Raw genomic sequence first — 26788 nt, forward strand, 5'->3', positions numbered from 1 at the left:
GTTATTTTTCAACACAAGACGGACATTTTTAAAGTGCAGATTACTTTCCCATTTACGAATCTGAGTGTCAGAAACCCTCATTGCCTACGACTACTTGCATTCTGAGTGCCACACTGAGACTAGATGAGTAGGCAGCGGTTTTCCCTGTCTGAGCAGCCTCTGTGGCATAGTGCTTAGGTTGGAATGGCATTCCCTGGCACCTTTGGAAGCTATTTATTCTGTGCCTCAATTGTTTCATGTATAAAACGGAATAATAACTGTACCTTACTTATTGGCTAATTTTGGAGGATTAAATATATTACAACAGATATCAGTCCCTTTTGCAGGAATTTATTTCTTAAAGCCAGACTTAAATGCTTGGAGCTGGGATTTGCATCTGGCACAAAGCTGAAGGTGTCGCTCAGGATGTCTGCGTCCGAGCCCTTGCTCTAATCTGAATTCCAGCTTCCCACAGACATGCACCTTGCGAGGCCACATGATGGCTCAAGTGCTTTCCTCTAACGTGGGTGACCCGGACTGGGCTCCTGAGGTTGGACTGGTCTAGCCCTGCTGTTGTTGAAATTTGGGAAGTGAGTTGGGAGACAGATCTGTTTCTTTGATTTTAAAGTAAAAGACAAAAACACATCAACAATTTTCACTGCCAATGTGGTAGTAGAGTGGGATAGTTCCCTGCCTGAGGCCCCTGCATCCCATAGGGTCACTGCTTCATGTCTTCTGCTGCTCCACTTCTGACCCAGCTTCCTTCTTATGACCTGGCAAAGCAGCAGAGGGTGGCTCAAGGTCTTCGTCCCCTGCACCTACCTGGGAGATCAGAAAGAAGCTCCTGGCTTTTGCCTTTGTATGGGACCAGAATTGGCCACTGCTGCAATTTAGGGAGTGAACCAGGAGATAGATCTTTCTCTTCACTTACTAAAATCTGTCTTCCAAACTGAAACTAAACTAAACTAAACCTTTTTTAAAAAAAGATGTATTTATTTATTGGAAAGTCAGATATACAGAGAGGAGGAGAGACAGAGAGGAAGATCCTCCGTCCGATGATCCACTCCCCAAGTGAGCGCAACGGCCGATGCTATGCCGATCCAAAGCCAGGATCCTGGAACCTCTTCTGGGTCTCCCACGCGGGTGCAGGGTCCCAATGCTCTGGGCCGTCCTCGACTGCTTTCCCGGGCCACAGGCAGGGAGCTGGATGGGAAGTGGAGCTGCCAGGATTAGAACCGGTGCCCATATGGGATCCCGGCATTTAAGGCAAGGACTTTAGCCGCTAGGCCACACCGCCGGGCCCCAACTAAACTAAATCTTAAAGGCAAAACAAAACAAAAACATTTCAAAAAATCTGGAGACTATTTTATGAAGAGTCTTCGAAAATTTATAGGAATTGTGTATTATGGAGGGAATATGTATGGGTTTCAAAAACTTCTTGCCCCAAAACAAACAGACTTTTTAAAATAAAGATTTATTTTAGATTTTTATTGGGAAGTCACATTTACAGAGAGAAGGACAGAGAAAGATCTTCTGTCCTCTGGTTCACTCTCAAAGTGGCTGCAATGGAGCTGAGCTGATCTGAAGTCAGGAGCCACGAGCTTCTTCCAGGTCTCCCATGTGGGTGCAGGGTCCCAAGGCTTTGGGCCATCTTCGATTGCTTTCTCAGGCCACAGACAGAAATATGCAATGGGAGTGGAGCAGTTGGGATTCGAACTGGCACCCATATGGGATCCTGGTGGCTGCAAGGTGAGAACTTCAGCCATGAGGCTACCATGCTGGGCCCCAAACTTGTCTTTTAATTCTATTTCCAACAGCTTTCTGTACTATCATCATTTGTTAGAGAACAAAAATCTGTGTGACAAATCAATCACCCCCAATTTTTCAAATTTCAGTAAACATATATAATTGCCCTATATGAAAAAAATACTATACTGAAATGTAGAACTACAGTAACATCAGTTTTGGGGAGAGGGTGTTTGGCCTCTGGGTTAGGATGTCCATAGTCCTGTGGGAGCACTTCCATTTGAACAAGTTGCAGCTCCTCATTCCAGCTCCCTACTCATTCAGGGCACAGGAAGCTGTTGTGATTGCACAAGCCATTGTGTTCTTGTCACCCATGCGGGGTTGTGGACTCCTGACTTCTTCCTCTGGTTTTTACAGTCTTGGCAGACAGGAGATCTCTCTCTCTTACACCTGCCAACACCTGCTTCTTTTGCTTGATAGTCATCAAATAATACCAGGACACAGATGCAGGGTGAAGGGGCTCATATACAGGAACACCTCTTCCGGGACGGCTGGCAATCGTCTTGCTCTCTCACGTGGCATCTTTCTCTACAACTCTCTTCAGCGCTTTCTCGGATTTGGTTGGAACTTACCGTGCAAGAGCTCAGTGGGAAATGTCAGTGGGAAACACACTCAGGAAAAGGGGGGCTTCTGGGCTCTAGCACCGTCCTAAGGGGCACTTCTACGGAGCATCCCTTTTGTCAGCCAAGACTGCACTTTGCAAAAGTTCGCGCTGGAATCTTTCACACTCTGTGTATGGGATATTACTTCCCCTGCAGTTTTCTTTTTCTAATGTATTGAGCTTTCAGAATGCAAATATAAAATATGTCGTATAAACATCAGCTGTGATTTGTTAAAATAAGGGTTTCGTTTTTTATGTGCTGTGTGATGGAAACCAAGGATCTGTACAGGTAAATAACTAAACTTAGGGAAAAGCTTTAGAGCATGCTTCGGCTCTACAGCATCGTGTAAAGGCTGTACCCCGCTAATGCATTATTAGCCTCATCAGTAGTTGCATTCTGCCATTCATTTACTGCCCTCTGAATTTGTGTTTTGAGTACTAAATACAGGCCACGTCCCGCTGACGGCCTTGCAGGCAAAATGGTGAATGAGAAATGGCCCCACGTTTCAGAAGCCAACTTTTTAGTGAGAAAAATGGGGAGACTACAGCTCCAAGAAGGGGAGAAGAGGATTACTGTGTTTTGATCAGCACGCACTGTGGACACGTGTTACAGCATCGCACGCTGGCCCCAAATACGTACACATATTGTTAGCAAGATTAAACACAGGACTGCCGGCTCCAGGGAACACGGGGCTGGCAGCAGGTGACCCGTGGAGCCTGGAAGACGGCCCTCGAGGGACAAAGGGCGCCTCGAGGGAAGGGCGAAGGGAGTCCACCCGGGTGGAGAAGGATTCAAAGGGCGGCTAGCGTCCCTTAGGGCTCGCGGCTTGAAGCGGAGAGGATCTGATCAAGTTTCCCGCGTTGGAAGTCTGCCGGGCCGGGAGGGAGGCTCATCATCTAACGACCGGGATTTTTTCCGCTTCCTGACTGCGGCGTGTTCAGTGCGTACAAAAGCGGATTTTGCGGGACTGCCCAAACCTTCGCAAAAATACGGCCAAAGCCAGGCAGGCAAGTAAAGCTGCGAAATCGAAGCAGACGGCGCCGAGCAGGTCATCCGAAGAGGGCAGGGCCAGAGCGATCGCCCGAGGGCGTGCGGCCAGAGCTGTGCTCGGGAAGCCACTTCACGTCAAGACGTCAATCTATTCACAGATCCTCCCGAGTCACTTTCTGATCAGGCAGTTCTTCTCAGGCCAGACTGCCCCGCCCCGGAACCACCGTCTCCCGGGCGACGCCCGGAAGTGCCTTGTGTTGCCCCCGGACGCAGCTCTAAGAGCACACTTCCGGTAAGGAAAGATGGCTGCGTCCGTGGAGGACTCACGTGTGAGTGCGGGGAAAAAGCTGAAAAAGTCCCTAAAGAAGAAGAAGAAGGTGAAAATGATAGCCAAAGTCTTGCCGTCGGAGCTGGAAGAGGAGGTCAAAGGTGCTTCCGACAGCGGAGGTACTGGGATAAGGCTGCGCTGGGGCGGGCGGAGGTCGTGGGGTGCGATGGCGTTTGCGGCCAGCTGTCTGGGCTTTGGTGCTGCGGGGTGTTGGGGGACGCCGAGGCTTACGGGGTACCGCGGAGGACTGCTGTAGGATCTCCCAGGGAGCCAGGGGCAGCAGGCCAGATGGGGGGTGAGAGGGAAGGTGTGGGAGACCGCAGCGGCTGCGATGGTGTCGGTGCCAGCCGCTGCTGGGAACTCCGTTTCCTTAAGACGTTTCTGTTCAGTCCCGAGTATTTCCACGGTTTCTTCCTTGGAGTATCCGTGCTGCCTCTCTCCTAAGCGTGATTTTCAAGTTGCAGGCAGCCCCGGCCTGCCCACTGCCTCGCTGCCGCCGCCCCTGTGCATCAGCCCATCCCACAAGGCGCTCCCAGTCTTTTTGTAATGCGTTTGATCATATCCCTGACTGTGAGTGACCCTGGCATCTCAGAAAAATGTCCAGACTCCTTAGCCCGCAGGAAGGTGCTTCAGAGACATGATGGATACTTGGAATTAAAGGAAAATTTTTATTATACTTTGCTGCAAAAAAAAAGAAAAAAGTTTCCTAGGAGAAAACTTACCATCCACAGATAACAGCGTGTTACCTGTTTTTCCTCACTTCCTGCCTGTAATTGAATTATTTTTGGTAAAATTCAGAATTAAGGATGACGAGGATACCCTCACCTGAGTTATTTGTGTGTGCTTTGTTGTTTCAGATGTAATATTTGTAAAGCTAGCGTCGCAGTTTCCTTTCTCGAAGCCACCTTGGTCTCCGAGAATGGTGGCACTGTCCAGGGGGCTCTCCTCCTTTCTTCTCCCCCTTGCCTGTGTCCGTTTCTCCTGTTGCCATGGCCTTAGTTCTTCCCTACATCTGTTTAAACTTACGTTTGCCATATGTATAGCCTATAACAAGAGTGAAGTTCAAAAAGTTGGGGGGATATGTGCGTTGTTTTTCAAAACCAGTATTTTCTAGAGACAGTGTGTCGACGTGCTAGGTCCTGCCCCAGGGGCCTGCGGTGGCCCGAGGAAGGAACTGAATCCCTGTCTCTCTGTGGGTAACTAGGGCTGAAGCGGCACCTGCTGTCCCCTGAGGTTTATGTTAGCACGAAGCTGGAGTTGAGAGTGGGGTGAGCGCCCCTGGCGTTCCACTATGGGATGTTGGGGTTTTAGCTGGGAGGCCGGACTCCTGTGTGGCACTGTCTTTTTTATTTCATTTCCCATGAACTTTTGCCGGTTCCCCTGTTTGTTCCCCTAGGCATTGTTTCTTGAACTACCAATGTGAAAGATCCATTTTGTTTTTAATATTTCTAATCTTACGGGCAGAACCTGTGAGCACGGCAGATGGGTGACCTCTCCTTGTGAGCTGCAGGGTGGGGTCCGACACTGCTTCCTTCTCAGGCCTCACGTCTTGTCATTGCTCAGGTTTTACGTCAGAGTCCTCCTAGTTTGTCTATGTGCTTGTTTCTGAAGTTTGCTCAGTTTGCTTAAAGGGCAGACAAACAGATGTCTCTCATCTGCTGGTTCACTTCCCAAATGCCTGCAACAGCCGAGGGTGGGCCAGTCCGAAAGCTGGAGCCAGGTATCTCATGTGGGTGACTGACAGGGACGCCAGTACCTGGGGAGTCATCTGCTGTGTCCCAGTGCGTGTGCTAGGAGAAAACTGAATGGGGACTGGAGGCAGGACCCAATCCGGGCTGTAGGCTCTTAAGCCAGCAACTTAAGCTATCACAGTGTAACAATCACCCTAAACTCTGATTTTTTGAACGCAGGGTTCCCATCCCTTCGCCTGTTCCCTCTCCACTCTCCCCTCCCCTAGCAGTACCTAGGCTGTTTCTTTGCTATAATGTTCTCTCTTTCTTAACTTTGGCTTAAACAGCGATTCTGTAGTTTCAATGTATATGTCTCCATTTTTAGGCTTTTACTGAAATAGAAATAAATAATAAAGAAGACTTTAATAAATAAGTAATGTAGACCCATTGGTTAAAGATAAGATATTGTTGTACTTGTGTTGTGGCATGGCAGGTAAAGCTGCTGCTTGCAAAGCCAGCGTGACATGGCACTTGTGCTGGCTGCTCCACTGCTGATCCAGCTCCATGCTGATGCGGTAGGAAATGGCCCAAGTTCTTGAACCTCTGCCAGCCGGGTGGGAGCCCCTCATAGCAAGCTGGCTTCAGCTAGGCTCAGCCCTCACTGCTGGGGGAGCGAACTAAAGATGGAGATCTCTCCCTCTCTCTCCGTCTTGCTCCCTGCCTCACTTCTTCTCTCCCTCTCTCCTCCTTCTCTCCTTTCCTGCTTCCCTCCTGTGCACCCTTCCTCCTTTCCTCTCGCCCTTCTTCCTTCTCCTTGTAACTTTCAAGTAAATAGTTTTATCTTAAAAATGAAAGATGGTGCATTTTTCTTTAATTTATTTCATATTTTGTTGTTTGATAATGAGGAATTGGCTGTAATTGCTGTTTTTTCTCTCATGAAATCATTCGTTTCTGAGAAGTAGCTCATAGAAACAACTTTTCTGCTTCAGATGTGTTTCTGTAGCCTTGGTAGATATTCTCAAAAGCTTAGATTATGGTACAAAGAGTGTGAAGTCGGAGGCTCCGTACCCACGGAGAGTCAGGGCAGGCCATCGACATGTTAAAGAGCACTGACTCGTTTTATCAGGAGGAGGGAGAGTCTTATGCTTGGATTTTAACTGGGTTATCTACATTGGTGGGGGAGATAGATTTCATGAAATAGTTGATACATTTTAATACTTTTCAGTTGTGTCATGGTAAAATCCTAGGTGACCATGAATCAGATATCTGGAAGGTAAAATGCTCAGTCTGCCTTTTCTGAGTATCTTGTAAAGGGAAGGATAGTATTACCTGAGTTATCTTGAGTTTACCAAATTGGTCCATTTTTAAAGGTTTTAATATATTATATATTATATATTTGATTCTTCAGTTCACAGACTTAAAAAAAATACAAAAGAAACAGCTTCTTTAGGTAGTAAATCACCTCAAATTAAAGCATAAAAATAACCTTTGATGTCAGGTATTGTGAGGGGCAGATGATAGCCTGTGCTTCTGAATTACCCGAGTTACTCAGATTTACTGAATTGATACACCTTAGAGGTCAGACACAAAGCCAGCTAGACTTTTAGGTTGGTAGTCTTGGGAATAAAAAACTCTTACAGTCAGGAAGTCAAACTCAGGTTACTGAAAGCTTCGGTTATCATCTAGTGCCCTGATCTGATCGACCCCGCCCATGTGAGTGTGCTGTGTGAATCAGAAAGTAGTATGGAGGATGGTAATTTCAGATTTTCTGGCCTATTAAAAAGCCTGCATTTTCCTATCACCTACATGACAAATGGTCAGGACTTCCAAGTCAGGACTTGGAGACTAGCCAGTTTAGAAGGTCCTGGGAGATATCCCTTCATTTTTGATAAACTACAAAGTTAGATTAAAGATATAGTAACTTTGCAGAAAAATGTGCTTTTCATCAGACTGTAGCTTATAGGCTCATTCATCATTTCGGTTACTTAAAATAGCTGAAGAGCATGCCTGAGAAATGAAGTATATCGCAGTCTTCCTTGAGTGGTTTAGCGATTTATGGGACAGACTCAGGAAACAGATGCCTTCCGGGCGCTATCTGCTTTGGCTTGCCCAGATAGCACGTGTAATCACAGCTGACAGTGTTGTCCCCTGGTAGCACTTTCACTTTGTTTTGGCTATTTTTGTGGAAGCCTGGGATGACTTCATTTTTTTTTTTTTTTTAAGTGTAGTGCTTTTTTTTTAAAAGGTTGTAAAGCATCATTTTTTTTTAATATTCTAAATTTAGTAATAATTTCAGAAAGACCATGTGACTTGAGCAGAACACATGATTTATACGTCAATGGGGAATAGTAGTTTTAGGGTTTTTAATAACTAGGAGGCTATGTGCACTTGAGTAAAATCAGAATGGGATAGCACATGGGCCATTCTGGTTAACCTAAGCTTAGACACAAGTTCCATTTTAAAGCAAACTTTGTTAAACAATGATGTAAAAAGTTAATGAGTATCTGCTGTGTTAGTTCAGAGCATGCTGTTCAGGAGTGAACCTGGTTCCAAACCTTGTGTTATCTCAGAAATCCAACAGCCCTGCACTTCACCCCGTTACTGTGATTTGGGGGATGTTTTTAATGGTTCTGATCTTTAGAGACATCAGTGCACATAGAGTTGCTAAGAACAACTCAAAAAAGTGCTGTGATGAGGATTCTAAATACATGTGTGCCAGTTGTTACTATTCTGTAAGGTAAAAACATTGACTATTGGTGAAATGAAATGAAAGTTACCCTGCATATGAGGCTTTTCTGGCATGGGAATTCTCAACTATAACCAAGATGTTTAGGTAAAATTTTTACTGTTGTCATTTCTTTCTTTCCTTCCTCCCTGCCTCTCCTTCCCTTCCCTTCCCTCCCTCCCTCCCTCCCTCCCTCCCTCCCTCCTTCTCCCTTCCCTTCCCTTCCCCCGCCCTCTCCCTTCCCTCCCCTTCCATACCTTTCCTTTTCTTTCATTGTTAGGTTTATTAGATCCCTTTGCTGTGCTTCCCCTAGGTTTGTGCTAACATTTCTCATGTTATCCCATTTGATCATCCTAACAATTCGCTGAGGAAGTAATACAATTTTGACATCTGTCTGCCTTTCTGTGTCTTCTCTTTCTCTTCCCCCTGCTTTCAGCTAATTAAAAAAAACTGTAAGAGCTTAAGGTAAGTGTAGAGGGAAAGAGCAGAGGCAGTTTGGAATCCTACTCGAAGCCATTTAAATGTGGAGCTGTTAAATTGCTTGATGTTAGTTTCGGGGTTAGCTCATCTTTTCCACAAATGAGACTGTTATGAAATGTCTGTTCTGCTTTTATAGCCTCAATTCTTAAACATAGTTATTTTCATACATCCAGAAGGCAGAGTGATAGAGAAATACTTGCATATGCTGATTCACTCCCCACATGTTTTCGATAGCCTGAGCTTGGCTGGGTTCAAGTCAGGAGGCTGGACTCCTGTCTCAGCTGCCCATGTGGGTGCCGGGGGCCAAGAGCTTGAGCCATTGCATTTTCTTCCCAGGATTTGCGTTAGCAGGAAGCAGGGTCCAAAGCAGATATTCTGGATTGGAATCTATTCTATGATACAGAACTTGGACCTCTCAAGCTGTGACTTAGCCTCCTGTGCCACAGCGCCTGCCCTTCGTTCTCAGAGCTTCCAATTTCAGCCAATCTAAACTTCCTTTCCATTCTTATAAGGATTTCGTGTCCTTGAACTTTGTCAAACACTTGGGCTCATTGATTTCTTCTGGTTGTGATGCCTGCTATGACATGATTACATTAATTTTTATTTCCATGCAGTGCCTTAATTCAAATCTTGGATATTTTTGTTTTGGGTTTGGCGATCTTGTCCCTTGAGGAAAGAGTTAATGTGACTTAAGTGGAATCTTTGGCCTTTTTCTTTCTACAGATAGTTAAACTTAACTTGCCTTTTAAGGAAACTTTCCGTCACCTGTGTCAGATACCACCCTTTCCTCGTCACTGGCTGCTTAGCCACAGCGGTCAGGTCTGGATTAAGCTGAAGCCTTCCTTGTCTTCCACTTGCATGGCAGGGACCAGACATGTTAAGCATCATCCTGTGCCTTCCCAGGGGGCTGGATGGGAACTGACACTGATCCCAGGTGGCATTCAAAAAGTGGTTTACTGGCCCCTCACTGCATTTCTTACAGGACAATTAAGAGCTTTATATTGCAGTTGGCTACCTGGTTTGTCTGTTCTACCAAGATCTTTGAGTTCTTCAGAAAAGAACTTAGGTTTAGAGGTTTATTTATTTATTTTTTTTTCCTTTTCTTGCCTGTCATTCATGAGTCCTCAGTACGTATGGAGGAACTTTGGTTCTCCTTAAAACTGTGTCCTGCTTCTAAAGAAAAGGGCCTGCTCTCCTGTCTGCAGCTCACAGTATCTGGCTGAGGAACAAGTAACAGGTTTAAAAGGGGTCAGGAGGCTTAGCGGAACGGCAGCAGGAGATGAGAAATGCCTTCCGTCTGTACCTAAGAGGTTTATCCCTGCTTTGTCCACTGTAGCAGCTTCTAGCCACACGTGGCCAAGCTACATGAGGCTGCTTAAGGTGGTTAAAATAAAAAATTCTCTTCCTCAACTGTACTCACCACATCTGAAGCCCTCAGTAGGCTCCTGTGGCCTGTGCCTATTATTTAGGGCGTTGCTGTGATTGGAAATTTTAGTCTTTGGTTCTGGTAGCCATGCTTTGGAGTCCTTTTTTAATTTCAAGATTTTTGAAATGGAATGCAAAATTCATATTAAATATAACACAGATGACTTCAAAGGTATTTTGCACATGTCTGATCATTTTCTTCTCTGCCCTAAAGCACTGGATCTGTCTGCTCGACTTGCTGTGTGGACGATCAGTTAGTCAGCAGTTGAGATGCTTCTTGGAACTCTGGTATCCGGTACCGTGATGCCCCCATTTGAACCCTAAGTTCAGGTTCCATTCCAGTTTTCTGTTCATGTGGACTCTGGGAGGAAGCACAAGATGACCCAAGTTGCTGACTGGGCCTGTGCCCACCCATGTGGAAGACCCAGATTGAGCTGTGGGCTGTTGGCTCTGGATTGGACCAGGCCCAGCTGCTGTGGACATTGAGGATGGGTGGAAGATAATCTTCCCCGCCTTCCCCATTTCCTTCTCTCTCTCAGAAAAGGATTGGTGAATGAAAAATTTAACAAATCTCATCTTAATAGAATGCAGTAATTTCTGATTGGTTAGTGGTATTTTTTTTTTGGTATCTTAGAAAAAAATTGTGTTTTTCAGCATGCCAAGAGACCTCTTATTATATTTTAAATTTATTTATAGACCTCTTATCAAATTTCAAATTTGTTCATATAGCAATGTCAGTGTTTCCATTGGTGGTGTGTACCTGACCCGAAACCTCTTAGGTAGAATACCTTAAAAATAATAAAATAAAAACCATAGCTTTAACAAGTTATTCTGGATCTATTATTATTATCGGTAGGATCAGCACAGAATGTAGAGCAAATGGTGTTAGAAACACTTGTTGATTTTAATGTGCATGTCCATGGTATGCATGTTGTAGTAGTGAAGCTGGGTGAGAAATATTTCAGAGGAAAGTCGCTGGAGTTTTGAAGTGGAGCATTGGAGTGTCTTAGATGATCATAAGGCTTTTTGACTGCCTTTACTGTGCAATTGAAAAATGTGAAATTGGGATTTATGGCAGTTTGTGTGTGCATATATCAGGACAGAACACTAGATGGCAGTGTTGCAGTTTTGACATTGTACCAAGGATTGATATTTTTTCTTTTTTAAAGATTTATTTATTTTTATTACGGAGTCAGATAGACAGAGAGGAAGATCTTCCATCTGATGATTCACTTCCCAAGTGAGCGCAATGGCCAGTGTTGCGCCGATCTGGAGCCAGGAGCCAGGAACTTCTCCCACACGGGTGCAGGGTCCCAAGGCTTTGGGCCATCCTCGACTGCTTTCCGGAGCCACAAGCAGGGAGGTGGATGGGAAGTGGAGCTGCCGGGATTAGAACCGGAAGACCCAGAGCTTCTCAGAAAATGTATTTTCAGGCAAAGCTGTTAACTACACCGGTGTTTCTTCCAATCTTCTGACCCTAGCCATTTAAACCTTACGATGATTTAAACTGCTGATAACCTATGTAGGTCATTTTGGTGATTCTGTGTGATAAAATTCAAGAATTGATTTGTAAATGTTCATCTTCAACTCAGAACTTTGTCTTGGGCCCATCATTAGGAACCTCCCACAAAAAAATGCCTAATTTTATGTTACAGTAAAGTTTGCAAATATGAGGCTGATTTTTAAATTGTTTTTCTGCACGTAAATTCAAATCTTTAAATAGCTGAACCAAATTCTTTAAAAAGAATTAGTTTTGTAGCGTTGTATAGGTTTCTTAATAAATAAAGTTTTATATTGTCAGTGTCACATTGTCTTCATTAGTTTCTTCTGGCCACTTTACTGACACAAGTCAGGTCCATGTAGGTGAGTGGCAGTCTGTTTTGGTTCTGTGAGAGCAGCAATCGTCGCCTTTAACACCAGGCACGTAGCATATGCTCTTAGGTTTGTTCCTGACGGCTCATCTGGGTCTTTGGTGTCTGACGGCAGCGACATAGATGGTCCTGCTCTTTCTCCTCCATTAACACGGCAACAGTGCAACTCAGCAAGTGTCCTCTGCCCAGAAGGGCTGGAGCTTCACAGAGAGTGCCAGGGGTATGGTGCTGGCATGGCAGCCTCTGTCCAGCATGTTGAAAGTTTTGTCTTTGTTTTTTAATTCCTTTCAGGTTCTGTAGGAAGCTGCGGATCTGAAAAGGATCACTTTTCTGATGATGAAGCTATGGATGCTGACAATGAGGACGATGCTGAACCCTGTGACAAAGAAAATGAAAACACAGAGTCAGGTGTTGGGACTAATATGGGCTGGGCAGATGCTATGGCTAAAATCCTTAATAAGCAAATTCCTAAAAGTAAACCCACCATTCTCGTCAAAAATAAAAAGCTGGAGAAGGAAAAAGAAAAGTTAAAGCAAGAAAGACTTGAGAGAAGAAAACAGGTATATCCTAGCAGCTGTCTTATGCACAGGATTGTCTGTCTGTTCTTACCTGTACCAGGTCGTTCATTGCATGCTTGTCCAGGTGGCGTGTCAGTGTTCTAATTTCTTTTTCATATAGGGCTAGATAACCAACATTATGTTTAGAAACTTAGTCTAAGTTTCTTTAATCATCTAAGCAAAGCAAGATAACATAAACCACAAGAAAAGTTACTCATTAATGCTAGATATTACAGGTTTCCAGTGTATTTGCTACTTATTTTTTACTGCAAAAAGAAGAGTACTTCTCAAAGTAGAAGCTATTTTAGTATTTAGCATACTTATTTTTCCTTGAGAGTTACAGGTAATTAAGAGCTATTTTAAACTTGAACTGTTTTGTTTTTGTTTCTTTGCTTTGTTTTGTTTTGTTTTCGTTTCTGGCATAGAGTGATAGTAAATTTTATGACTGTTAAAATGAATTATCTGGGGACATTTTGTAGTGCTAGGAGAACTTTGATTTTACTATTTTATTTATAAAAAGTGAAAGCAGAAAAGCAAGAGAGAAAAGAAGACACTATTTCCACAAATTTTTTTTTTAAGATGTATTTGTTTTTATTGGAAAATCAGATATACAGAGAGGAGCAGCTTGCACCTGCTGACTCACTCCCCGATTGGTCGCAATGGCTGGAGCTGAGCTGATTGGAAGCCAGGAACTTCTTCCTGGTCTCCCATGTGGGTGCAGGGTCCCAGGGCTTTGGGCCATCCTTGATTGCTTTCCCAGGCTAAAAGCAGGGAGCTGGATGGGAAGCAGGGCTGCTGGAATTAGAACTAGCACCCATTTAGGATTCTGGTGCATGCAAAGTGAGGACTTAGCTGCTAGGCTGTTGCACCAGGCCCTCCACTAGTCTTTATTACTGCTTTGAATCTTTGGATTCTTGCTAGCTTCCTGTTAACTGGCTCACTCATATTAGTATATATTTTAAGAATTTTTAAAGATTTATTAATTTGAAAGACATAGAGTGAAGGCGAGAGAGGGAGAGAGAATTGGTCTTCCATCTTCTAGTTCACTCCCCATTGGCCACAATGGCTGGCACTGAGCTGGGCTAGAGCCAGGAGTCCAGAGCCTCATTTAGGTCTCCCATGTGAGACGGGGATCCAGGGACTGGCCATCTACCGCTGCTTTTCTCGGTACATTGGCAGGGAACTGGATCAGAAGTGGAGCAGCTGGGGCTGAACCCAGTGCTTGTGTTGTCTGCCTGCAAGCAGTGGTTTTAACTTGTTATGCCGTGTCACCCACCCCATGTTTTCAGTATATGCAGTGCTCGGTGGAAGGTTAGTCTCAGAAGGAGACCTGAGTAGCCTGGTGATTGCAACCGGGACAGTCATCACAGACAATTTTGAATGAGATTACGTTGTCAATGGATTTTTTTCTGTTTCTCAGTTCCCCTTCTATTTTTTGCATGAAAAGTGAAAATCAGTTTGTGTGAGCTTGTGACTGACAAGGCATATATGGCAAGGGTATTGATCACGTGTGCTTACAGAGGAGAAATGAGTTTAAGTGATTTCTGAACAATAAATAGTTAGAAAAATATCTGGATAAGAGGATATTTTAAAAACTGGTACACGTTTCTTCATTCTTTCATGCCGAAGAAGACGTCAGATTCTGAAAGTAAGGAGAAGCAGTAGTTAGCCCTGTAGTTACTGAAGAGGTTGGATGGCATCTTGCTCGGCTCCTCTGAGATGATTGGTGACGGCAGTTCATCTCACACAGCCGCGGCCTGCAGGCTGGATGTGCTGGCAGCTCTCCAGGCCCCCGCCGGCTGAGACCCTGGCAGAAACTCACTCTGTGCCTCTCGGATGACGTGCCGCGCGCTAACCACAGCCTCCGAGCTGAACCCCGAAAAGGCAGGACAGACTGAACCAGAATGATTTATTGCCTTTGTCCTCTCTCAGAGTATCATATCAAAGTGTGCTGCATTTTCCAAAGTGTCTAATATTCTTTCACCTAACAATATTTATTATAACACAGCTTGATAAGAAGCGGGAGTGGGAGATGCTGTGCAGAGTAAAGCCAGATGTTGTCAAAGACAAAGAAACAGAGAGAAACCTTCAGAGAATTGCGACGAGGTAAGACTGGTTTTGCCCTTTAAAAAAATAAACCTAGTAAAGCTTTGATAGCGGCCTATATTTCATCAGATTTGCTTCTTCAACTCTGCTCTCTCAGAGCCAAATGATAAATATTTAAGCCTGCTATTCAACACTGAATTCAGCCGAAGCTATTGCATGTCTCCTGAGGCAGGAATTTAATGTGCTAAGTATATGCTTGGTATAAACCTGTTTCGATTTATCTTATTTTTATAGCCACGAGAACGGTGTGATCAGACCTGTTTCTGCATTTTTCTTATAATAGTTACCAGTATTTGAAGCATTAGATGATTATTGTTCTCTTTTATTACATTATTAAAAATACCTTGTATTACATTGAAGGCATAATATATTACATGTCATGGCACCTTCATGCTGTCCTTTTCTGTTGTCTCTCTTTTTAAGTTATTAACACTAAGCTTCTGTGTCCAGAGAGAAAGCAGGGTATGGCAGCCGTTGGGTACCCATTGCCAGGTCCACTTGGGCAGTCGTTTTTGAGAACAGAGCATTTTCTGTGTGTTTACAGTATTCAGCAGGTTGGGAGACTTACTACTTAAAAACATTTGAGTTACTATTTAAAAATATAGGGCCCAGCGCGATGGTGTAGTGGCTAAAATCCTCACCTTGCACGCCTGGGATCCCGTGTGGGTGCTGGTTCTGGTCCTGACGGCCCCACTTCCCATCCAGCTCCTTGTTTGTGGCCTGGGAGTGCAGTTCTTAGATTTGGTTGCCTGGTAAGTCTTTGCCCTTTTCCTAAGCAATGAAAATAACTGTTCCTACATCCGTAGAGTTCATGTTGCAGGGTGGTTGTTTAACAGCGTGGTTCTGGTCATTTATATTTTGTAGAGGTGTGGTACAGTTGTTTAATGCTGTTCAAAAACATCAAAAGAATGTTGATGAAAAGGTTAAAGAAGCTGGAGGCTCCATTAGAAAGCGTGCTAAGTTAATATCAACTGTTTCCAAGAAAGATTTCATCAGTGTTCTCAGAGGAATGGATGGACGTGCAAATGAGAAGAGCTCAGCCGGCAAGAACTCAAAAGCCAATCAGGTAACACTTTTTAAAGAGTTCAGTGTGTCAGCCTTTTTAGCTCTAAACTAAGGAGTTTTGAGATGGAAAAATCACACCATAGAATTACAAGTCATTTTAGATTTTATGGAAATTCCAATTTGGCCACAGCCTAGTTTAATTTTTGAACTCTTTAGTTTCATGATAATTTGCTAAGTGTGAAAGCTGCTACTAAGTCTCCTACCTAAAATTTTACCATTTATGCTTTTTGAAGTCTTAGAAGCCGAAGTGAGAGGTGTACAGATTCAATTTGAGACTTTTGTTCACAGAGATAATTGTGATGGTATGTGACTCCTAAAATATGAAAAGTCGAGTTTAAAGAAATATTGGTAACAAGTCATCCTTGGTAATATTTGGCTGATCAAGAGATTGAGGACATAAATTCTTTTCATGATTTCATAAAACTAATTGCTCACAGTATAAAAATCTTTGAAACATCATCACGGTTGTTTTCGAACAAGTGATATTTCTCAGAGCCGTTTTCTGCATTAGAATATCAAAATTTTCTATTTTTATTTATTAATTTCTTTAATAATATCTGTTTTTAGCAATACTTGGTACTAGCTTTTATGGAAGTTGAGGATTTTTTTTTTTTTTTTGCATTTGCTTATTTATTTGAAAAATGAAATGATGGAGAACAAAAGACAGAGATGTCACACCTGTTGATTCAATCCTCAAATGACTTCAGACGTTGGCCAGGCTGAGGGCAGAACCCAGCAACTCCGTCCTGATCTCCCATGTGGGTGACAGGGTCCCAAGTGCATGGGCTGTCTGCCGCTGCCTTGCCAGGTGCCCCAGAGGCAAGCTGGATCCACAGAGCAGCAGTGGGATGCTGGTATCTCCAGTGGCAGCCGAACGAACTGAGCCACAATGTGGTGGTTGATTGAACCGCACGAGGTTGGAGGAAGGCCATGAGGTGTGGGGCTGCTGTGACTTGGAGCTCCCAGAGAGAACAGGACCTTATCATGTAGATAATGTGCTTCTGTGTGAGAGTCAGTTGCTTTTTTTTTTTTTTTCAAGCTGCCTAGTTTGTGGTTTTTTGCTTGTTTTTGTTTTTTTATGGAAGCAATAACAAATCAGTGTAACATAGATTTCTGTGGTGGAAAATAATTTATTTAGGAATTTGAAACTACTTGTGCCTTAATCATCTGTACCCCCTTCTGCCCTGGATTCCTTCCCTTTTCCCCAATATTGATTCAGCGCTGTTGCTTCTTTACTCTTTGGAAGCATTTAGAATCTTCTCTTTATCCATGTCACTCTGTGTTTTCTCTGAAATGCACGAATGGCTGGAGTTTAGTAGGCTAGCTCTTCAATCAATAGTGAATTCCTCCTGGTCCTCGCTCTCAGGACCCTGAGGCCTCTTTACCAGGTAGGGAAAGGTGAATAGCATGTTTTACAGATTTTTTTTTCCCCCTGAAGGTTAACTTTAAGTTTCTGGGTTTAAAGAATTAGTTGTCAGTTAATCTGGAAATAATTCTCTAGTACAAAGCCTTAACTCTTTTCTTGGACCAACTAAGTTACATCGCAGCCAGCGGCAAGGCACGTTGCGTGATGTCTCAGTGCTGACCCTGAGTGGCTTCGAAAAAGATTAATTTGCATTTAGGATGCTGTTTAAGGAAATAACAAAAGCTTATGTTTTATATAAGGAAATATTCATAAAATTTTTCAACTTTAAATTTTAAGGGAAGAATGCTCTTTTTTGGCCCCCCATTTAGAACATGTACCTATCTTAAGTATTTTGGTATCCAGTATGTTAAAGTAATCAATGTTTTGCTAATTTAGAACCAACGTTTTCTTCATTTTTAATGTTTTGATTGCTTTTACTTTTTCCTCAAACTCTTTTAGGCCTCTTAGAAGTAAAAAGTTCTCTTAGCCTAACGGTGGAACAGAAGCAAATGGATATTTTTAGTTTGTTGAAAAAGCATTGGTTATTTGTTAATTGTCCTGAAATACGAAGTTTCTGGAAGATTTTCATGTATTTGAAAAAGCCAGGCATCAATTTTAAGTTTTATTTTGTCTTAGGGAAGCTGTAATGAAAATTCTGCGGTAAGGGAAAATGTTAGCTAACTTCTGCTCAGTGCATTCTCTTAGTGATTGCAGAGCAATAGATCAAAAACAAATAAATGTAATAAATAAATAATATAAATACATAATGTAAAATATATAACATGATATAAATATATAATATAATAAATACATTTTAAGAATCAATAAAAATCCTTAGGGGAAAAAGTTGCTGGAATATGCTAGTTTTTGTTATTTACTTGTTTTTGTGATTTTGTGTTGTGTTTCAGCTCTCAGGCACAGAGATAAGTTACCCTACTATGTTTCTCTTTTCTCATACGGGACACAGTGTTGTAATTTCATAATCAGTTATTTAGTAGTGGGAATGGAGAATGCTTTTGAAATACCTGAGTGGCTTTGATACCTTAAAACTCAGAATCCAAATTGCTGTTAGTGTTCCAACTTTGTAGGCGTTCAGGTGCTGAGATCCGCCGAGATCTTCTCAAAAAGGCAGTCTGGGAAGAGTGGTGCTGTCTCGACTGGACTTGCTGGTCCCCAACAACTCTTATAGTTCAGTTTGTAGATAGACGTTAGGGTGTGAAGGCCATGAGGGAATGCAGAAAGATGCTGTCTTTGGGCCGCCCCTGCATGGCATGGCAGCGGTGCTTTACTCTCCCGCCAGAGCTGCTCTGGTAGGAATGTGTGGAATTCCAACTTTCTAAATAATTCAGCTGAATGTTTGTTTACTGAAAATGCCTAAATAGATTACAGTTCAGACAAAAGCAAGACAGCCAAGTTTGAAATGAGAATGAGCAGGATCGTATACATTATTGTTGATGAGAAAAGTTTAAAGACAGTTTCTCATTGTATTAATGTCTGTTAAAATATGCTGTTTAGTTTTAGTGGGGGAACGTTTCTGAATTAAAGCGCATTGCTAATCAAAGGGAACTTATGTTTGGCAGTACGGTACGTGGAGTGTTGTGACATGGGCAAAATGTAGGTGTGAATGAAGACTAAGTGCTGGTCACTATGGAATTGCTGTGGAAATCTTTACTGTTGTATTAAAATTAATAATAATGCTATGTATTTCATAGCACTCTATGAAGGAATACCCCAAATGTTTGTAGCTGCTACCAATGTAGGATTTTTGTTAGATCAATTTTTTTTTGTAAAGAAAGAAGGTCCTACCTGAGTGCAGTTTGTACCGTATATTTGAACCCGTAATGTCTGGCTGCTGTGATGACTCAGTGGCTAAATGCTCACCTTGCAAGTGCTGTGATCCCATACGGGTGCCAGTTCATGTCTTGGCTGCCCCACTTCCCATCCAACGGCCTGCTTGTGTCCTAGGAAAGCAATACAGGGTGGCCCACAGCCTGGGAACCCTGCACCTGCACGGGGTATTGGGAAGGGGCTCCTGGCCGTGTTGGCCGGGAGTGAAACAGTGGAGTGAATGTCTTTCTTTGGGTCGCTGTTTCTCTCTAAATTTTCCTTTCAATAAGAATAAATGTTAAAATACATTTTTAAATATTGGATTTTTTTTGTAAAAATCATGTTCTGAACAGTGGGTGGTTGACTAATGCATGGCCTCTATTAAGAGCAACAATAGTTGCTCAGGCCACAGATTCTAGAATCAGATAGTCTGGCTTCAAAGCATTGTTACCTGTAGTCGCATTAACGATTCTCTCCTTGGGGATGGGAGAGTCAAGTGAGATACATGTCAAGTGTGTAACAGATGCTTGACTCATCACGATTGCTACAGACATGTTCACAATTATTTCTGAGTTCAAAGTCATGAATTTCCAATACGTAGGCTACTTCTCCAAGATCACTTCTTCCGTTAGTAAATTTTGAAAGAAGACTTTTACTGCTTATCTGAATTATTGAGTATCAAAGATAAGCCAGTAATTTGGTAAGAATTCTGGTTTGATTTGAGAAAATCTTACACATTCATTTTAGGTAGGTTGGGTTTAGTAATGCACAAATCTTACCAAAAAAAAAAAATTAGATTTTGCCAGGTTGTGTGCTGTGGTTGAACTAACTATAAAATTTTACTTACCAAGAAAGTTTGTTTTCTAATGGATGCTGTTGTGCTGCTGGGATGTGCTCACCTTTGCACAGAGCAGCATCAGGGGGCTGCAGATGTCCCAGCTGGGGGATTCTGTGGGTACAGAGAAGGCAGGTGTCAGCGTAAGATAGTGGGAGGAGGCACTGAAACTGCATGGTGTCTGTTTTGTGCCAGATACCATGCACGGTGTTTTTATATAATACCTTTGGAAGTGGTAGGGACCGTGCTTTAGAGATGTGAAACAGAAAGGGTAACTGTACCTGAGGTCTCATTGGTAGTGACGGATGGGATCTGGTTCATATGCAGTTCTGCAGGACCCCAGAACCCATAGGGATCCTGCTGCTCAGCCAGATCTATATCAGACCCTAGTTTTGAGTTGTCAGTTGTTTTATCATAATGTTTCGTAACGTGTGTGGTTTATTTCTGTGTCTGGAAAATCATACTAAAGGCTTGATGATATTTAGAGTAACGTTTTCTGGTTTGGTTATTTCATGCTGGGTGCTTACTGTCGTGCATCAAGAGAGATTGTATCAGAATGTCCTGTTTAGTGATGCTAGTCTTTCATTTAGTTAATGTAATATAAAAATATGCCTGTTAAAGGTGCAGTTTTCCTTCTCCCCATGCTGAGTTAGAGAACAGTTTCTGGGAATGAATATACCTTTCTCCGTCCGTCTTTTAACTGATCCTCACCTCAGAGAGTTCTGTGTTGGAGGTTACAGAATGGTGATTTTCTTAGTTGTTTTGTATTTCATTAGTTGACTTTTCCTGAGAGAAATTAAAGTTCTTAGAGATGGGTGCTGGTTTCTGTTCCTCTTAATTAGTACTTTCCAGGGTAAGGAGTTGGTTAACAATCAGCTCTAGTGTCAGCAGTTAACCCTGTCTGGCTCCATCACTGCTTTTATCTCTTTTTAAAATAATGAAGAGATATTTTTGAAGTTACTTTTTATTCATATAATATATTACTATAAGCTACAGAACATGAATGTTGGTGCCAGTGCTGTGGCTTAGCAGGTTCAGCTTCCACTTGCAATGCTAACGCCCTAGAACGGCACAGGTTCTAGTCTGGGTTGCTCCACAACCAGTCTAGCTCCCTGCTGGTGGCCTGGGCAGGCGCTGGAGGTGCTCAGGTCCTTGGACTTGTGCACTCAGAAGACCCAGGGGAAGCTCTTGACTTCTGATTGACCTATGTTCTCTTTCTGTCCCTCTCTCTGTCTCTCTCTTAATTCTGTCTTTCAGATAGAAATAGATGCATATTTGTTTAAAGTTTGTGAACGTGGCTGTGGGAACTGACTGTTTTATCCTTTGGGCACGGACTCGCCCCGGCGCCCTTTGGCTCCCCGAGTCCCGAGACTGGACTGGAATGACCCTTTTCTCCAGGGAGCTGTGATGGTAGCAGTCTATTTTTATTAGTTGAGCTCACTGGAGACATTGATATTGCTAGACACACTTTAGTTTTGTTGATATTTGAAAATTTTAAAGAATATTTTTCATGTGTTTTCTGTTTTGAGCCTTTTAATAAATGCGTTAATGAGAAGACACACCTTGGCTCAATTTTTTTATAACTACTCATTCATATGTTATATGCTGTATAACATCATATGAATGCATTGTATAAATACAGGCTGTATTGTACATACCATCTAACACAGCAAATAAAGCTGCAGAGATGTGCTTTAAGAGACTAACTGGCAGGGCAGGGACGTGGGCCAAGGAGGGGAAAGGAAAATTTAAAAAAAAAATTTTTTTAAAGGGACTAACTGGAAAGAGATTCAGAATGTTTAAAAATTTTGAATGCTTCAGACTCTTAATATGAACATGTATGTAACCCTATGTTAGAAGGTTCCTTAAGATGTTATATTTGGCTTTTTAAGACATTTCAGTTAACTTTGACTTATTAACAGTTCTGAAATGGTATTAATAGTGAGGAAAATCAGTATTATCTTCCACCCGCTGGGTCACTCCCCAATTAGTCACAGGGCAGTAGCAGGCCAGGCTGATGGGAACCAGGAACCTCGCCTGGGTCTCATACATGGGTGTAGGGTCCCAAAGACATGCATGCGCCTTCCTCTCCTGCTTTTCCAGGCACACCAGCAGGGAACTGGATTGAAGGAGGAGCAGTTGGGGGGGCTTGAGTTGACACCCATATTGCTGAAAGTGATAGCTTACACTGTGTCGGCATAAGGCTGGCAGCTGCTTAAATGAACGCTTTCTGAGACTCACTCCTGGGGCTGGTGTTTGCATTGTGGATTAAGCTACCACCTGCAACACCTGCATCTCTTGTGGCCACAGGCTGCTCCACTTCCGGTCCAGCTCCCAGCTAATTTGCTGGGGAAAAGCAGCAGAAAATTGCCCAGCTGCTTGGAGCTCAGTGCCAATATGCGAGACTTAGAAGCTTCTGGTTCCTGGCATTGGCCTCGCCCAGCACTAGCCTTGGGGACCACCTGGAATGTAAGTCAGCAGATGGAAGTTCCTGACTGCTGTGGCTCACTCTGTCTCTAACTCTCCCTTTCAAATAAATCTCAAAATAATTAAGGAAAAACTCTTCTGTTGTATTTGGATAGCCAGTTGAAATAGAAGCCACAACAGGATCACTTTGAGCAGGAACCTATTAAAGCAAAAATAATTCAGTAGAGGAAAAAAATGAATCAATAAAGTGTGTCATCTAGTATTAGGACTGGAGTTCTTAGAAAGATGTAATTGGGCCTGGCACGGTAGCCTAGTGGCTAAAAAGGCCTCACCTTGTACACACCGAGATCCAGTATGGGCACCAACTTGTATCTGGGCGGCCCCATCCCTACTTGTGGCCTGAGAGAGCAGTTGAGGATGGCCCAAAGCGTTGGAACCCTGTACCTACGTTGGAGATCCAGGAGGCTCCTGGCTCCGGAACGGCTCAGCTCTGGCCCTTGCGGCCATTTGGGGAATGAATATGTGACCGGAACATCTTCCTCTCTGTTCTTCTCTTCTTTGTACATCTGACTTTCCAATAAAAATAAATCATACGGAAAAGAGAAAGACGCAATTATTTTTTCTTAAGGAACTCTGCATTTATCATCTCATTAATTACCTTCTAACCCAAATTGGGAGCGTCCCTTTCCTTAGGGTCAGTAGGATGTAATTGTACCTTTTGGAGTGGGCAACCATTCATGCTCTTGTGCCATTTCTGAAGATTAAGGGTCATATTTTACGTCTGTTGATTTCTGCTGGAAATGTCCTTTACATAGAATCCTCAGATAGGCTTTAATTTATGTTACTAACTACAATTATAAGTAGTTTACTAAAAAAAAAAAAGGTTTTTTTTTTTCCTTTTTATTTTATTTTGTGTTTTTTTAAGGATTTATTCATTTGAGAGGCAGAGTGACAGAATCTTCCATCTGCTGGCTCACTGCTCACGTGCCCTGCCTGATGAGCCAGGCCAAAGCAAGGAGGCCTGTACTCTTTTACTTTTATAGAATTTCCTAATTTCTTTTCTTTTTTTTTTTTTTTTTTATTGTTAGTAACATTGTATTATGTGAAACAGTTTTATAGGTACTGGGATTCCCCCCACCCCTCCCACAACCCTCCATCCACGGTGGATTCTTCCACCTTGCTGCATAACCACAGTTCAAGTTGAGATTCCTTCATTGCAAGCATATACCCAGCAGAGTCCAGCATCCTATTGTCCAGACAAGCCCAGTGGCCTCTTGGGGCGACCCTCCCTGGTCTGAGGGCAGAGCTAACAGAGTAAAGTCCCGGCCAGTTAAAAACCCCAACATAATCTTTAAATCTTGGTGATGATTAAATCACAGAATGAAATGTGCTGAATTTTGACTTTGGCTGTATTGATTCTAAGACCATTACTTGCATCATATATTGCCTAGTCAGGTTATATCTAGACAACAACTAAGCTTAATTTTTCCTAGGAAGACAGGAAATAATAGTGTTTAATAGTGTTTTTGTTTGTTTTTCAATGTAATGTTTGTTTGTTTGTTTTTCAATGTAATGGGTACTGCCATCTTTTGTAAAATAATGGGGAGTTTCATAGTGTCAGGTAAATAATCTGTTGTTGCAGCTATCTTTAAATCTTTTAAGGATTGCCTCTTACCTGGTCAACTGCTAAAGATAACGCTACTTAACAGTTAGATGTCATGGATTCTCACATATTTAGGTTTTTCCAAAATTGTGTATTTCTGCTCCATGAGACAGCAGGTTTGTTTTGTCCAAACTAAGAAGTGTTTGGGATGGTTTTTGATAAATGTGGAGTGAATACTAAATCTGATTATTGCACATGTTGTATTACTTAATTAATACCACAAGGTGGTACTGTTGCACCAAGTAAGTCTTAACCTACATAGTATTAGGAAAATTCTATGGCCAAAATGAATTGACTGTTACATTCATTGTCTGCTTACTGGTAACTCTAGCATATGATTAGTCTTTGATTACATGATTGGGTCAGTAATATTATAACCTGAATAAACAAGATTTGGCTCAAATATGTATAAAATGTTAAAAAGGCATCCATAGATGCTTAGCACAATATGGAATTGGTTTCTGTCTTTATTTGGGTTATTTTAGTTTAAGAACCTTTGTTCATGTTCTGTTCCAATTATTAAAAGATTTTAAATATTTGGTATCAAACCCAGGTTTTACTGTACTTTTCTCTACTGCCCCCACATTTAGCTTTCATGTGTCTTTTACAGGGTTGCAAAGATATTTAATTAACATGTGATTGTAGTATATAATCTCACTTTATAGTTTGTTTTGATTTCTCCCTATTGTAAACCAAAACTTTAAAAAGTTTGCATTGTTCAGTTGAATTTACTTTGTTATAACTGAATTGATTGACTTCTGGATGTTTTGACTGTATAATTTTCCTCAGCCTGAAGCGAAGCCAGAAGAAACTCCAGGTTGGACGATCCTACGTGACGATTTCATGATGGGAGCCTCTATGAAAGACTGGGACAAGGAGAGTGACGGGCCTGATGACAGCCGACCAGGCTCTGCGAGTGACTGTGATGTGTAAAACAATGGAGGCAACACAGTTGGCAGTTGCTGTGTTTTTTCCACAAAGCTACTCCGATCTCTGACGGGGAATTAGAAGAATACCCTTTGTGAGAAAGCCAAAACACTTTTACCAGCTTTGATGTTTTCCCTTTACATGTAAACTTTGGTAAAGTTCTATTTTGAACTTTTGTATACTTTGAGGCATTGTTCCTCCAAACATTTGCAACTAGGAATATTTCTGCTTACTCAGTAAGATCCGCGTTGTGCCAGTATTGTCAGATGTTTACAGATTGGTCATGCCCGTGCTGTGCTGTCTCAGCGTCACCAGTGTCCTAGGCATGCAGCCCTGGTTCATAAGTATAATGAGCTTTTTGAAGTAAATGGGTTTTTTGCCTTTCACTTTAGAGATCGTGTATCTAGCTTTGGGGAGTGGTGGATTTTTCTGTGTTTTTGGTAAGTTGTAAAAACGTTTGCAATGAAATTAAAATGTTTGATTTTGCAGGACAAATTAGGTTTAGTACCAGCTTTCTACTTTTATATTATTTCCTTTTTCATACCAAGTAATACAAACAGGAAATGCACTTAATTTTCCAGTTATTTTTTCACTAAAGATTTATTGAGCTTGAAATTGTCATGTGTAACTTATGCAGAAGATGAGCTTTCTTAGGAAGCATATTTGGTATCTTTACTCCCTTCCTGTTCTGCAAACTGGACAACCCAAGCAGTGAAATGATGAAGTTACACAAGAGGTAATCTTTTTTTTTTTTATAATAGGGAAATTTACATCAGAATATTGCTTCTGACTTGAGACTTGGTATTTAAGTAAAAAGAGAAAAGTAAGGCTGTTCAGTATGATTCCAAAATTCCTGCAAAACCCAGCCCCAGATCTAAGTTTATAAGGGAATTATTTATTAATGTAATCTGTTCATCTTGGAAAAGTATAATCTTTCTCTATCATTTCCATAATAAAAATAGTTCCCTTCTACCGGCCAGTTGTACGCACTGCATCTGTTACCTATTGAAGGGGTAACCTTCCCCCGAAACAGTGTGCCAGAGCAGAGATGGCTATGTTTTCAAACCCATTGGAGTGCTCTGAGTATTATGTGACTAACGTTAGATTAGTTCATGTTCTGGTATTTGTTATCGTAAAGGAAGGTAGACACCCAAGATATCAGCTTCTTAAAACAGCAAAGCTCAGAATGTTTGTATTTGTCCTATCTTTTGAACTTCAGTTTCTTATTTAATTAGGTAACTGCCGTTTTGTCACTTCAATATAAATAAATGTGAGCAGTTATTCCTCAGTGTTAATACAGGAGTGCTTAACATACTGATGTAAGCTAATAGGTAATATTTCTCTGTTTGAATAGATAATATTGCAGTGTAATATTGTTGATAATTTGGGAAAAAATGTATAACACTTAAAACTTGTTTTTCATCAGAACTAAATATTAAATTTTATATTTTTGTTGTTCTTCAGTCATCATCCAAAAAGTTTGCAGAATTTTTTCCTGAATATTTTTGATGATACAAGCTGGGCATGGCTTATGTCAGATGGTTATATGTATATATAAATTGCATGAAATAATTCTGGTCATGTGGAAATCTGTTTATTAGTATTTCTTTTGTATCTTGTATATAAAACTATTTAAGCAGATATCGCCATGTTTAAATATAAATTTAAGAGCAAGCCTGTTTGAGAAACTGTCTTTACATGAATGTTTTAAATAATCTAATGCCCCCTCTATCCTAAATACTTCACCTGCAACGTTAAATTTTGTCTGATACCAGTGAGATAAGTAATTGTGATTCTCTCTGGATTATCTTTGATTTCTCTAAGGAGGGAGCAGGAAGAACTGCAGTCTACCACCCAGCTCCACTTGTCTAAACGTTATGCTGCTAGGATTTTCTTCTTCCTAATGTTACGGTCTTTGGAATTGCATCTAAGAGCTGAGTTGATTCTGATAACTGTCATAGAATGACAGTAACATAAGCATTGAAGAAAAGAAAGTTTTATAAATAAAAGAATATAAAGAAGTTGCTTTTCTGAATGTAAAAAGCAGTGTAGAAAATAATAATGTGAAGGTATTATTTCTTTGTAAAGTAGTGTTGATGT

General features: G+C 41.9%; 1 protein-coding gene across 3 annotated transcripts; it reads left to right on the top strand.

Annotated features, from left to right (window-relative positions):
- Window positions 1-3657: 3657 nt before the first annotated feature.
- On the top strand, window positions 3658-26462 carry RRP15 (ribosomal RNA processing 15 homolog). Of its 3 annotated transcripts, none has more exons than XM_040985682.1 (5): window positions 3658-3824; window positions 12168-12436; window positions 14442-14539; window positions 15404-15605; window positions 24551-26462. In XM_040985682.1, the coding sequence occupies exons 1-5, from the start codon at window positions 3680-3682 to the stop codon at window positions 24692-24694; spliced, it is 858 nt and encodes a 285-aa protein (XP_040841616.1). In that variant the 5' UTR covers window positions 3658-3679; the 3' UTR covers window positions 24695-26462. The 3 variants fall into 3 exon arrangements, with proteins under 3 accessions (XP_040841616.1, XP_040841619.1, XP_040841617.1); XM_040985685.1 differs by lacking the exon at window positions 24551-26462 and adding an exon at window positions 20929-21201; XM_040985683.1 differs by having other exon boundaries at window positions 3664-3824; window positions 12177-12436.
- The last annotated feature ends 326 nt before the right edge of the window (window positions 26463-26788 follow it).

This window comes from Ochotona curzoniae, unplaced genomic scaffold (assembly GCF_017591425.1).
Source record: "Ochotona curzoniae isolate NIBS_2020 unplaced genomic scaffold, NIBS_Ocur_1.0 contig_430, whole genome shotgun sequence".
NCBI lineage: Eukaryota > Metazoa > Chordata > Mammalia > Lagomorpha > Ochotonidae > Ochotona > Ochotona curzoniae.

What these genes read in the sequence shown, in the direction of transcription:
- RRP15 (XM_040985682.1), top strand. Translation starts at nt 3,680, where the DNA reads ATGGCTGCGTCCGTGGAGGACTCACGTGTGAGTGCGGGGAAAAAGCTG. An exon ending in AGGTGCTTCCGACAGCGGAG is followed by an intron (nt 3,825 to 12,167) that starts GTACTGGGATAA and finishes AATTCCTTTCAG; the next exon opens with GTTCTGTAGGAAGCTGCGGA. An exon ending in CTTCAGAGAATTGCGACGAG is followed by an intron (nt 14,540 to 15,403) that starts GTAAGACTGGTT and finishes TATATTTTGTAG; the next exon opens with AGGTGTGGTACAGTTGTTTA.